This window comes from Varroa jacobsoni, unplaced genomic scaffold, assembly GCF_002532875.2.
Source record: "Varroa jacobsoni isolate VJ856 unplaced genomic scaffold, vjacob_1.0 scaffold_335, whole genome shotgun sequence".
NCBI lineage: Eukaryota > Metazoa > Arthropoda > Arachnida > Mesostigmata > Varroidae > Varroa > Varroa jacobsoni.
The window spans coordinates 55,469-68,845 of NW_019213237.1; the positions used below are offsets into that span (position 1 = coordinate 55,469).

General features: G+C 40.3%; 1 protein-coding gene across 3 annotated transcripts in view; it reads left to right on the top strand.

Annotated features, from left to right (window-relative positions):
* LOC111259464 (glutamate receptor ionotropic, NMDA 2B) overlaps positions 1 to 13,377 on the top strand; it is a 65,757-nt gene that overhangs the window by 32,620 nt on the left and 19,760 nt on the right. For all 3 annotated transcript variants that reach the window (XR_015310596.1, XM_086967914.1, XM_086967915.1), the window contains exons 2-10: positions 3,099 to 3,955; positions 4,361 to 4,579; positions 4,992 to 5,170; positions 7,885 to 8,051; positions 8,357 to 8,440; positions 9,625 to 9,811; positions 11,533 to 11,656; positions 11,872 to 12,092; positions 12,832 to 12,982. Coding sequence is in view for 2 of the 3 variants with exons in the window: in XM_086967914.1 (XP_086824040.1) it covers positions 3,461 to 3,955; positions 4,361 to 4,579; positions 4,992 to 5,170; positions 7,885 to 8,051; positions 8,357 to 8,440; positions 9,625 to 9,811; positions 11,533 to 11,656; positions 11,872 to 12,092; positions 12,832 to 12,982 (1,827 nt within the window). In the remaining variant the exon portion in view is untranslated. The remainder of the gene's footprint in view (positions 1 to 3,098; positions 3,956 to 4,360; positions 4,580 to 4,991; positions 5,171 to 7,884; positions 8,052 to 8,356; positions 8,441 to 9,624; positions 9,812 to 11,532; positions 11,657 to 11,871; positions 12,093 to 12,831; positions 12,983 to 13,377) is intronic.

Sequence of the window (13,377 nt, forward strand, 5' to 3'; positions counted from 1 at the left end):
TTGTCATCCAAATAGATTTTTTCAGCGCAGCGTTCTCATGATTTAATTATCCTGAATGTAACGAAACGTTGATCCGGCCGTACTCAGTTCATATTGCATATGTTTCTGTTATAATAAAATGAGGCTTATGCGTAAATGCACAGGCAGTAGATAGTATTCCAAGACCGACATGTAAACAACTTGGTTTAAGTTTTTCTATAGAGCGCCTAGAAAAATATGTTAGGCGCAAATATGAATTGCAAAATCGGAAATTTCTGCGTTGAAATTACTTGTATTGTTTGACAAATTTGACATGATTAAAGAGCACTCCAGACGGAACAGACACAAGGTAAAGTTTTTGTCATTTAAAAGAATCCTTTTTTTTTTTATTTATTTAAAAGAAAATACGTTCCTCAATAGCAGCGTCACTTTCTAATATAAATTTCTTAAAATGGTTGACCCTTCTATTTTTTTTTATTCGGTATCGGCAACTTTTGCTAGGAGCTTATATTAGATGCTAGATCGCAATCGTTAGCTATTTGAAAATAATTTAGTTCAAATCCTTCGGATGCAGGTGAAAACGGGCACAAGCGGCCGTTACGGTTTTAGCTCACGAGCTTTTTAATGTTGAATATGAGTATGGACGAAAGTTACTTCATACGAGCTTAGCAGTAACAGAGAATCTGCTGAAGACTGGCCGAAAAGGCCATGTCTTTTACAAAAAAAACACGCACATACACAATATAAATGCGAGCGCTAAAGATATTCCTGAATCAATTCCAATTCTACGCAATTGCTGATACTTCAGCTTGTCTGATCGGAGAGAAGAAATAAGTCAACAAACACTCGATATGTTCAAGTCACAGATATCGTTACAAGCCAGAATGAACAAACCTTATATAGTACGTGTTTGCACTCTCCTGAACTAGTGCGTTTGTGACTTAAATTACATGACGTTTAGTGAACGGTCCTTGCCTTGTGGGTAACAGATCTGTATCATCAACACTTGTCATACCGACCGCACAAAAGCAGAAAAAAAAATACGCGTCGTGATTAACGTGCTCTGTTGTCGTACCGAGCGCTTAGTAATAAGTGTTTAACGAAACTATCGTCATTTCAGCAGTATCACTCAAAACCTTGTATAGCCATCGTGCTGGAACGGAAATCGAGAAATAGCGGCAAGCACTACAGCCAATATCTATTTTTCCCTAGGTACATGTTTAACCTTACAACATATGAATCGACTTTTTTGATGGCCTGGCACATCCTCTTCCCTGCGAAGTCCAGCATATGACTAATCGAATCCTACACATCCTAAACAGCCTATTTCTAGCTGATTTCAGGCATTTTCTTTAGTTCGCATTTGGTATCCCAGCGCTGTCAATATATCCGCCTCAGTAAGCACCGAATATTTTGAAAGGCAAAGTTCTATTCATTGGTAATCATGCCGATAGCTTCGGATGATTTCTAAAATCTTGGTAGCCGAGAGGCAAGACTCTGAAGGTCAACATCAACAGAGCAGCCTTAAGGGCGTGTGTTTCCCTCAACGGAGGTGCTTTCTCTACGGAAACCTATAGGATAATCATGTAGCAGGTCAAGATCTCTTCATCTTATCAAATAGCTCATAACCGGCCAAGTCATTTGTCAGCTGGAGAGTTTTGTTTTCTGAGTATGCGCTTGCATTATATGGTCGACAGGCTATATAATTTATAACGGCTGAAATACACCAAGACTATACTTGGTAGATTCTAGTCATAAGAGTGAATGCTTAATAAACTTAAGCTTTCAAACACTGTATGTTATTCTTCCACCGAAGCCTTTTTTGTATTACTACAGAGGTATATAATAGTTGAGTGTGACGAAGGAAAATATTACCACCGTCGGCAAAACATAGGCGTTATGTATTATTTGCTAACCTACTTAATCCGAACGAGCAGGGAGAAATATATAGGTGCAAACTCTTTGCAAACAAATCGATAACACTCGACGGGATTTGTAAAAAAACATAAATTAAGCATAGTCTCACAGTTGTTATTACATGCTGTAATCAAACAGCATGATCTCGCATTATAGGAACATCAGTTTTTTTAGAGTAGACATGAGACTTTTGCATCGTCTAACCTATTGAAGTTATCCTCTAAATACGTTCGCCTGATCCAATTTTTCACAATAAGTGACTGTTTTTATAATCTCAAAACTGACCCCCGTATATGACAATGGGTCAGACATCTTAAAAGTTTTTGTCTAATGTTTAAAGATGGAGTGCCTTATGTACCGATAGGATCGAAAAAAGCTAGCTAGCATTGTAAACTAGGTCATGCGTTTTGTTTTTGTGGGACATGACAAAACCCACTCATCGTCGTTGTGTTACCACGTTTCCAATTAATTCTCTTTGATTTCGACAGCTATACGTGTTCTATAATTAACGTTTCTACAGACTAGCTCTTATGGAAACCTAATTAGAAGCAAAGGTGTTTTCAAACGAGGCAGGTGCAGTGAAATTTGCTTTCCATCTGATATATGTAGCTCAGCATTTTCTAGCGGTTGTTTAACATCGAGCGTAGACAATCTAATGCACTGAGACTGAGGATTTATGCAATCCGCTAGTAACAAATGAAGACAGTTCGACGATGATTTTTTGATTGATCTGAATAAGGTAGATATTACAGATACGTGTCAAAAAGCGGAAAGCCCAACAGACGCTGTCTACAGTACCTCTGTCCTTCGAATAGGTGGTAATGAAAGATATATAGATGTTTATCGGTACCTAAACTTGAAAGGTAGAGTACTTTCTCTAGAGAGGATAGACAGTTTTCAAAGTAAGTATTGCACTTGAGTCACAGGCAACGCGTCTAAGTGATCTTCTTTTGAAAAACATAAACTAATAAATGAATAATTTTTTATCAGGGTTTTTAATTATCCATAAAATCACGCATTGACAAAGCTGGGATATACAGTTTAGATCACCAATAACTAAATATCGAGTTAGTAATTTCTTAGTCATGTCCAAAATTAGGTGCTTTTTTTAAATTATTTTTAGTTCACTTTTTATATTTGAATGACGCAAATGCAAAAATTAGGTTCCTTGTGTCTTCTCTTCTGTGTTACTCTTTTTATAGTTTCCGACGAGAGTTTCGTCGAGTCCTCGCGCGCATCGCTGCGCTTCGCAATGCCTGCGAGTGTTTCAGCCACCCGCCGTCTGCTGCGATTCAGTCCTGCAGACGGCACCGCCGGCAGCAGCAGCAGCAGCGTCCTTGTCCGCCGAAGTCATCAATCTCCATCACTCTGCGACACTTGCGATCCTCAATCGACCGGGAACGGGAACAACAACACCGGCATCGCGACATCACTGCATTGATTGCCGCAACGATGTTTCTGCTGCCGTAGAGGCAGTAGCTACTGATGCGCACCAGCAGACGTTGTAGCCTTTCCGGCGTCTTGGCGTGAAATACCTCGTCGACTTGTAGCGAGGACTCTGGAGATGATAACAATAATAACGGTTCAGCCCGTGACGCCAGCAATGATAATGAAGCTGAGGATGAGGACAACGGCACAAAGAGGCAGCCGAGACGAAGCAACCAATGATACTGCTAGCTGTAGCCGAACGAGGTCGAGCTGGGCCACCCAAGCGTTCTGGCTGGTAGCAGCGTTATGGGCCGTGTTGCTGGTGGGAGACGCGGGGGGTATTGATTTACCGGGTCGAGGTGGACGTAAAGGTGGGATACAGATTGGCCAGTTTAACAAAAACAACCAAAACCTTCTAACGGATATGCATAGGGCGAATACCGTTGACGGAGCTGGTGGCAACGGCGAGCTCAATCCAAATAGACCTAATGTCACATATGTGATGATTGTGCCGAGTACGCGTTTTGAAAGTGTGCGAAGAAAGTACCGTAGTACTATAAACGAAGCGCTCAACCAAATAAAGAATGGAAAAGTTCCCGGCAACCACCTCAATAAACATTACTCCCTACAGGTCGGTGTTTTTTTATATGTGTGCTACAGCCAATGAATAGGCCGTTAGTTGGGGCAATAAGCAAATTACATCTATTGTTTGTTAAAATTATTTTGTATTACCTACCATTTATGGCTGGTTATCCTAGGTTTAGTGCTTCATCTAATGCGTTCCGATTTTTAAATGTCCTCGATTTTGAAAAATTAGTTAAGCTATCAATGTGAACTATCCTTACCCGTTGCTAAGTGCAAATATGGCGTTGATTAGATGTCGTAATTGATAATCTAGATGCTCACACAGTCTTTCTTCCTTAAAATCACAATACCCATGTTATAGCTATGAATGTATGTAAGCGGCTATGTTCAGTGAACCTTTGGTAAGCCATGGTACCGAAAAATTTACCAGACTGCTTCATTTGTCCATTAGTTTCAGCTGGTGTACCTGAGTTTGGCGCCAACGCCTCGCGAGATCCTAGACACGCTCTGCACGGAGATACTCAACGCCTCCGTCCTCAGCGTGGGTTATTTTACCAACTCAGAGACGTTTGGTTCCAACGCCGCTTCGGTTGAATACGTTCACCAACTACTCGGGTACCTTGGCATTCCTGTCATCTCCTGGAACCCTGATAACATCGCTCTTGATGAGGTGCTACATACAAATAACAAAAAATGGAAGATAAACAACGACAATATCTATAGTTTTAATGTATATTTCTAATTGTTTAGTACGAATGTATAACAGATTGTTTAAAATAACGTCGTGTACTTGCACACGAATATACTGAAAACTGTGCAGCATAATCTTTTGCAGATTTGATTTCTATCTCGTATATATAATAGTAAACATTATTAAAATAAAAAATGAATTGAAGGTTTCTATTTATACCGAGTAATTTATTAGTATACTTTTAACGGATAACTTTATTAATCCGTTTTGCATGCACTAAAAAAGCGGCAGTGCAATGAGTCAAGTTAAGTAAGACGAAAGAAGGTGGAGAACCAGAAACAGTCTCTAGTTCAGTGAACCATCCAATTGGCTTTGAATTATTCGATTACAGCGGGTGACAGACGCTCACATTCTGGGGTTGTCGCCTTCCGTGGACCACCAAGTAAACTCGATCTTCGACTTCCTGGACCGCTATCAGTGGACCCAATTTGCCATCATAACGACTCAGCTGGCCGGCCATGAAAATTTTATTCGCGCCATACGCGAAAAGGTCTTCCACAAACAACACAAGTGAGTTTCTGTCTATATCATACAATCGGCTAGCATGTATTCTTTGAGTACACCTCAAACATATCTATTCGCCCTTCCTTCTCTTTTTTTTTAACGTATAATCTTTTGAGTCAATTCAACGTTAGACTGTAGGGAGTAGAACACCACTCTGACCCTTAATGCATTGATAATCGTTTTAAAGTTTACAAGCTGACCTGCCGCTGAATCTGGCACGCTTAAAAAGAGACGCTTTTTCTACCTCTCGCCGAAGCAAGTTATTTACGGCAACAAATAAAAAACGACTGCTTGATAAAAGTTCGCGTCACAATTGCTAACAAAAACAGGCCCATAGGGTAGTTCCAAAGGTACCGCACTCAATCGTATTATAACCTGAAGAATCAATTCCTGAGAAAAATACATAGAAATATATTCTTTTGCTGGTAGCAGTTAAAAAACATCCAACAAAGTAACAATAAACAAAGGCGCAGTCGATAAATTTGTTGTTCCATTGGCTTTAACTTGCTCAGCGCTCTGCTACCAGTAGGCTGAGAGTATTATCACTCAACAAATGTCTAGCAGTAACTGGAATTCAAGCGATATGACTCATAGACTCAAAATTGACCCGCTTACTTCGTACAAACGCGTATCTATTCGTGGTTCGTGGTAATGTCACTCAAGTGACACGAAGTAAATCTGCATCGAACTTGAACGTGGTGTCAAGTAATAGACCCATTTAAGTTGGTGCCATTCGGCCTTCCTTTCTCATTTATTCCTCTACTGATAGCGACAGGCTAATTTTCATTTTTTGGCCTAGTTCTCATTAGTCAATTATTATTTGCCGTATATCGGTGATACACTTCTTTTTGTTTTGTTTTGTTTAATTGAATGCTATAGCAATAAAAGAGGAGAGCGAAACAAGGTCCTCAATTCGTTGTTCTCTAAGGGAAGTAGCTTTCTCCATTATCTGCACTGCTTGCGCATAGAATAGCTATGCGGCCAGATATGAAGGTTAAAATGTAGCTATTAGGATATTCCATGAAGACTATTCTTTCTATAAGCACAAAGCTGATAGAAGACATGAGACTGTGTCTTGCTGAAGCTGTGTGAAATTGGCTCTAATTTGCCAATCGTAGTCTATGGAAAGACGTTAAACCTGCTTCGTTTTGCACGCAAAAATGTACATCAATATCAGTGTATATAGCTCAGTTTCTCTATATTAACGTTCACAAATAGACAGTCAGCGGCATCAACTGACAGATACAAATACGCGTTCAGGATTAATGACTGGTTTATCTCTAGATAAACGTATTTGATTGGCAACTCGTTACTTACATTCCCAAAAGCCCTATATATATACTACCTTTATAGGGAGCTATATAAAGATATATATATGTGCTGTTTCAGCATCAATCTCGATCACGTAAGCAACGTTGAAAAGAAGCTACTAGAAACCTGTGCGATTGGATCTTGATTACAATGTACGACGTATGTAGGCATCAGCTCCGTGCTTCGTTCAGTCTCCACATCTATTTAAGGCAATAACCCTGGGCGATGGCTTTGCCCTTCAGGCATCGCTCGTTCTCCATTACACATTCTTTAGCCAGTGCTTTGCTAATGTCCAGCCTATGGCAACCAATGTGTATTTTTCAGTAAACCTACGATTTGTTATTCTTTCCTGGATCCAACAGCCTTCCTCAGAGACTGGTTTGAGACTCGAATGCTTCGAGCCTGGTGTTTTTTAAGCGGGTGACTCCCGTATATTAACTTAATTGCTTTTTCCATAAAACGGGTAGGTAATACCAAAATATAAGTCTTCTCCTTCTTGAGCTTCCTCCTATTAATCGATTGAACAAAAAGCCCCTTTTTCGCCCAATCGACGATGCTAGACCGAACGTCCAAGGCATAGACGCTAGTGGACGAACAATCGAAAGGCTGAATGGCATCAGGCGGAAGAGACCGTTAGAAAAGCTAAACTGAACGAAGCCAATCGGTGAAAATGGAATAGTCTTTAGAAGCGGGCAGCCCTAGTGGTCAAAGCTGGGTTGCCCTTCAGAGGGTTAACCCTTGATACCATCACAGAAGCTAATGGCAGTATAGACGATGCCAGCAACCGCTGCTAAGATCAGTGTGAAAACATCAGTAACAATAGCAAGAGGACGTCTAGACACCGACAGAGTTGTGCTGATTTCCTGGTCCTACGAGATAGAATAGACAGGGTGAACTAGATAGGAATAAGTCAACGGGAGAAGGCCACAAGAAGGAATGAAGCGCGGAGCGCAAAGCAAAAACTCGGTTTTCAATGACTCAATCGACGGCCTTTTTCCGCGACCATCGGATGACCGACTACGCGTGTGATTGCATCGTAAAATAATACTTAGCTACTACGAGACACGCCTATGCTGTAACATGTGCGTAATAAGTCAAAGCGAACAGATTAAATGACGGATTGACCATGGGGGCTGAGCCAACAAGAAATGGTGATGTATTAAAGGATACGCGGAAGATATTTTATGCGTGCATTGTTTGAAGATAGATAGATAGATAAAACGGCGAGAAACACACAGTGTCGTCTAATCTCATCTAATAAAATAGTATTTATATTAAAGCTCCTTATTCCGCTCCAGAAACGAGAACGCGCCCCTCGTACCTATCCACTTAATTTACGCGCAAAATCGCTCGAGTTTAATTAAGTAAACTGAAATGATCTATATTTTTTAATACTTGTTTAATTGCAGGTATAGCCTGATCGCTGCTCACACCCTTCCTCGAGGCGGCGATGCTGATAAATATTTTAATCTGCTACAGGAGCTGGCAGACGGTGAGGTACGAGTAATCGTTCTATTTTGCGGGACCGAGGATGCACGAGAGATCTTTCTAGCGTCAAGTAGACATGGAATCACAGGTGGGCACCAATACTCTTTGCATACAAGAACATCATGCTTTAAGCATTCTAGAACATAATCTCATACCTTTATGGAATGAAGTGAATTTAAGGCAGGCAAAAGCAATGTGTCGATAATGTCACTTGGGATTTTAATAAATAAAACTTCTTGTTTGGGTAATAGGGGAATATTCAGCGAAGTTGTCTCACTTCTTTGTTATTTGGCATGCTAGAACATCAGTATGATTTTAAACGGATGCATGCATGCACGGTGATATACTAGGGTCGTGCTAAGTGCTTCCCCTAATATGCATTACTTATTACAGGAAAGAATTACGCATGGATTGTAACGCAGGCTGTGATTGGTTCCGCGGAGCGATCCCCTGCCGAATTCCCAACGGGACTCATAGGTATCATTGGACAATCAGTCCGCCTATGTTTATCTATTCCCCTGAAATATATATATCTGATCCCGAATTGTAGTTTGCTTTATCGTCCTCGCATATCGATGGAGCATTAGGGTCGAATGTAAAGTGTCGAAATCGACAGTAGCTGAAAGTAACGTCGTCCAGGTGTGTACTAGTGTTTTCTATCCCTTTAGAATAACAGAATGGACCTGAAGTATATTCGATCGCGTTGAAAGAGAGAAAAATGGAGATCTGCCTGCTCCGCTCGGACCAATGGCGCATTGGTGGTAATTCAGTGCAACAGGGAAAATAGAGATAGCCGTCATGAAATCTTTTATTCGACGTAACATTATGTAACGTTTGCGATCCGATCTTCGATAAACCCTTTTCCGGAGCGACGCTAGCAACAGCTTGATCGATGGCGGACGGCAGAAACTTTCCAGCAAATCAGTTGTCGCTGACGTGCCCAATGACAGACACAAGAAAGAAGGTTTCTTCATGACATTTTTATTCCCTTTGTTACGACGAGGATGAAAAATGGCCATAGAGTGGGTCGCAAACAGGACCATCACAAGAACTTCATTATGCCACTATCTGTATTTCGTAATGAAATAAGTTCCCGGTTGGACAGAAGCAGCAGTAGGCCCCAGATAACTTCAAAGATCTCTGCGAGAGACGTATAATATATCGTGTTAGCTCTAGATAACAGGGGATGTGCTTTCGAGAATCTCACCGCTTAAAGATTCTTCTTGAGGGTTAGAGCCTATCGACAGGAGTTCCGAATATACCTGATTCGCACCATAGTCGGCTTACGTGGAAGATATTAAATCGAGTTTTAATATTTCCTTAAAAAACACGTGTTTGATATTCAAAAATTTGTATGTATGCCCGAATTATCGTGCCGAGCTAGTGACTCACGAGCTGGCATAGTCGTCCAGAACCAAAAACAAAGGTCGCACTTATACTCCGTTTATGCTATCACCAATAATTAAATCGTTAGAGGACCTCTTAGGGTATCACAACTTGTATTAGTATTAAGGGTTGAACTACCTGTATTCACTGTTCTCAGTCGACTTCTCGTAACGGTTTCTTTTGAAGTATAGGTTCTATGACTTTTTTCATAAATAATTATTCTCACTGGAAGATAATTATTTTTTATTAATTACTTTTTTCCTATCGTTCTGCAGGGATGTACTACAATTTTACACTGCCGGTTCTGCTGGATGAAATGGAAAAGTCAATGTATATATTCGCGTCCGCGTTGGAGCGTTTAGTGAATCATACAACAGAAGAAAATCGTAATCAACTGTCAACGGGGCTCACGTGCAATGCTTCAGAGTACAGCTACTGGCGCAAAGGGGAGGAGTTCTACAAGTAAGTATTAAGCTGTAAAGCTTACACATGGATTAATGTTCGAATGAGCAATCACATCTTAATTCTCCCATGTAACACACCTCTTCCTAGTCGAAACAGCCATACGTTTTGTATATTTCTTTTTACATTAATTATAACAAGTGCTAAATTCTGAACTATCATTTGCCTGTTGATCGTACCGATCCGTAAGTCCGAATTAGCCATTTGCATTTTGTACCCACTTGTGATGTAACGGGGCAAAATGATAATACACAACAATACTGAATTTCACGGAAAGCCTTAATCTTTAAGGATCGGCTTTGTTAAGACCTAAAACTTCCTAGCAAACTGATAAGCCTACCTTGCTAAACCAAACATCTCGCTATATATTGTACCTGATTTGACCCAACCTTAATCCGTTTCTTTCGCACGCGTCCCTTATAGCCATCCTCTGCTCGAATCAGGTTAGGTAGTGTTAACACATGGAGGCATGCTCTTCCGTCTATTTCTTATGTGAGTCAGTTCAGTACCTATTAGCTCTGCTACGCTGAGCTAGAGGAAAGGAATTAGAACGATCTGCGAACTTCGCCTGTACTTCGCAGTCACCTTTCGGTTTTCTGCTTAGTTCAGACGCTAGAGAACACATAAAGACAATACAAAGGCTTCTTGAACATATTGATAAAAGGAACTACCGCCATCGGCCGGTCCTTTTTTACTCCTCCTGCTCAGTATTTACACAAGAACAAGCTCAGCAGGGTAACATTGAGAAACTGTGACTAGAGAAGCGGTTACTAAATCGCTTGATAACTTGTAGTAATTTTTCACGCCCTAGATCTTTTACGGATCTTTACGCTGGAGGTAGCAAAAACCAGTTCTACCCTCAGTGAAACAGCTAGGTTCGGAGTGACCAGGCAATTGTGGGATCAGCAAATTTGAAGAAATAGCCTACGTCCAGTGACATAAGTTCTACAGGAAGACTGGGAAATATTGTGATATTGAGATGGCGGAGTGAATAGGATGGCAGTTTTAGAAAAGGGGGTTTTGGTCTTGTAGACGTTTTGTATTCCAGCGATACAATACACAAAGTTTGTATTGAATGTCAAATTCCTAGGGGGGTCTGGCATTCCCATCGTTGACCATTCTCGAGCGAGCACATTAAACCTTCTAGGAATTGTTGGATTTTGCCAATTTAATTTTGTTTTTCTTCTTTGTATAGAATTCTCCTATTCTCGACGAACGGCTGAGTGGCTCAAGAATCTCTAAGAATTTTTAGAAAGATATTTCCAAGTCCACTTTCTGCGTTTTGTTGCCCCACGAAATGGAAGATTAATGGATCAGGATGGACAGAGGCAAATAGCCTTCGTTTTGTAGGCTTGATGACCGATAACGGGTATCGCTGAAATAAAACGATCAGTAGAAGGCTGTGCAGGTCGAGCCATGAACGCTAAGTTTTTTGTCTAGCAAAGAGAATTAGTATTCAGAATTGATATAATTGCTTGCGTGCTTCTATTAGTCAGTGCAACAGAGGCCAATCTGCCTGGCCTATGACCTAACAGACCACGAGAACATTTTACTAGCAAGCGGGCTAGCACAAATCGGTAACATTTGCTGTACAAAAATTCTACAAAACTTGCCAGTGTATGTTTGGCCATTATCAAAGGCACTTAAATATTCATTCTAAAAGGAACGCTTACAGCTAATAACAAAACCATTTTCACTTGCTTTTCCTCGTTTTTTGGCAGATACCTCAAGGAAACTGAATGGACAAGTAAAAAGTTTAATTCAGTGGCTTTTAACTTTGATGGAACACGGAAAAGGGTTGATCTCGACATTCTCAACCTCGATGCGAGAAATGTTTGGGAAAAAGTAAGTAATATATCTTTGAACTTTTACGAGAAAAATTCTTATGGAAGCTTATCTTAAGCGAGGAATTGCCAATAAATGATGATTCCTAAATGCTTCTTAGAAAACATAGCTGATGTCAATGGAAATATAAGCTAAATAATAAATTTTATAGTTGTCACATTTGAATGTTTCGTGTTATTGGTGGCTTTGTACACGATACCTTTCATCTGAAATAGATCGGTGATTGGGGAGAAAGTGGTGTAGACATAAAGGATATTATTTGGCCTGGGGAGGAGCGTAAACCCCCAAAAGGTGTACCGGAAAAGTTTAACCTCAAAGTGACCTTTATGGAAGAGAGGCCCTTCGTTATAGTTGGCTTGCCCGATCCCGAGACGGGCGAGTGCGAGTCCAGTCGAGCCGTAAAATGCCGTATTGCGCCTGAATCGGCCCTTATTGGGTAAGTACGATGAGTACAATATAGGATTTATCCGATGCAGTCACCTAGGCCAATTAAGTAACTTCGCATAGAGAAAAGAACTTATCTTTATTATGAAAAGTGTTACAGTCGTTTTGATAATTGCACATGAACATCTTACGTAAGCGCTTCATATTTAGCACAAAGACCTATTCAGCTTGGCTGGGTATCACCTCAATTTAATTAGAAAAAGCGCAATTATCGAATACTACTCCTACCTGCTTGTTAGCTATAGACAATTTTAAATACGGTACCCGACAGCCCCTGAGCTTCGATCTTTATACTTTATCAAATGTACAATGAGATCAAATCAAGCGTCCGAAACATATCAGTACCCAGAAAAACAGCTCGTTCGTCTCTGTTAGGTTATTCAACACTCTCCTGAGGTTTCTCTCCGCTTTGTTGTAGAATCAGGCCATATTTAAGCACCGAACTGAACATCTAAAAGGAAGGAAGCTAGCCCTACCTCACAGAATTAACAAATTTTTTTACTCGAAGGAGATCATGCCTTGGCAGTTTTCATTAATCGGTCTAAGACAATCTAGAAAAAATATCATTTATGAAGGCATTATTGTGCTAAAATAGCCCACATACGCCTAGTTTATTGACTAAGTAACATAAACTCAAATTGAGCGTTTTACATGTAAACTAAAGAAAGACAATTAGATAATCTGTTAGACGATTCCAAAACAAAGTTTGTCTTCGTTTGCTTATCTTGCAGGCTCAATGATACGATGGCACGCAGACACCCCAATTACTATAGGTGTTGCATGGGATTTTGTATCGATTTGCTGGAAAAGTTCGCTCAGGACCTTGGCTTTACATACGACCTGTCCAAGGTCGAGGACGGCATGTGGGGAGTCAAAGATAAGGTTGGTTGTATTCAACAGAAAAGATCTAATGACAAACATTTTAGTGAACGGACGCACGGATTCGGCTGTTCTTAAGAATTATAAGTAAATAAAAAATAATGTTAAGTATAAACTTTTTGTCCTCTGATCACAAGTCATGCTTACGAAATAAGCAAATTCGCGTAGAAATTCCAAAACACGCTCACACTTCTCGTAGCTATCGCATATATATCTGATTTAACTTGTTAGATATTGACATCAAGTAGCTCGATGCACCCTAGGCAAAGGGTTCTGCATCGCGTCAAAGTACAAGTGACTTCCTAATCTGTAACCATGTTACTACCAGAAATACAAATTTCCTCGAAAATTTCAATTTTATTTATTAATCGTCGAACAATCTTATTCGATAACGGTCC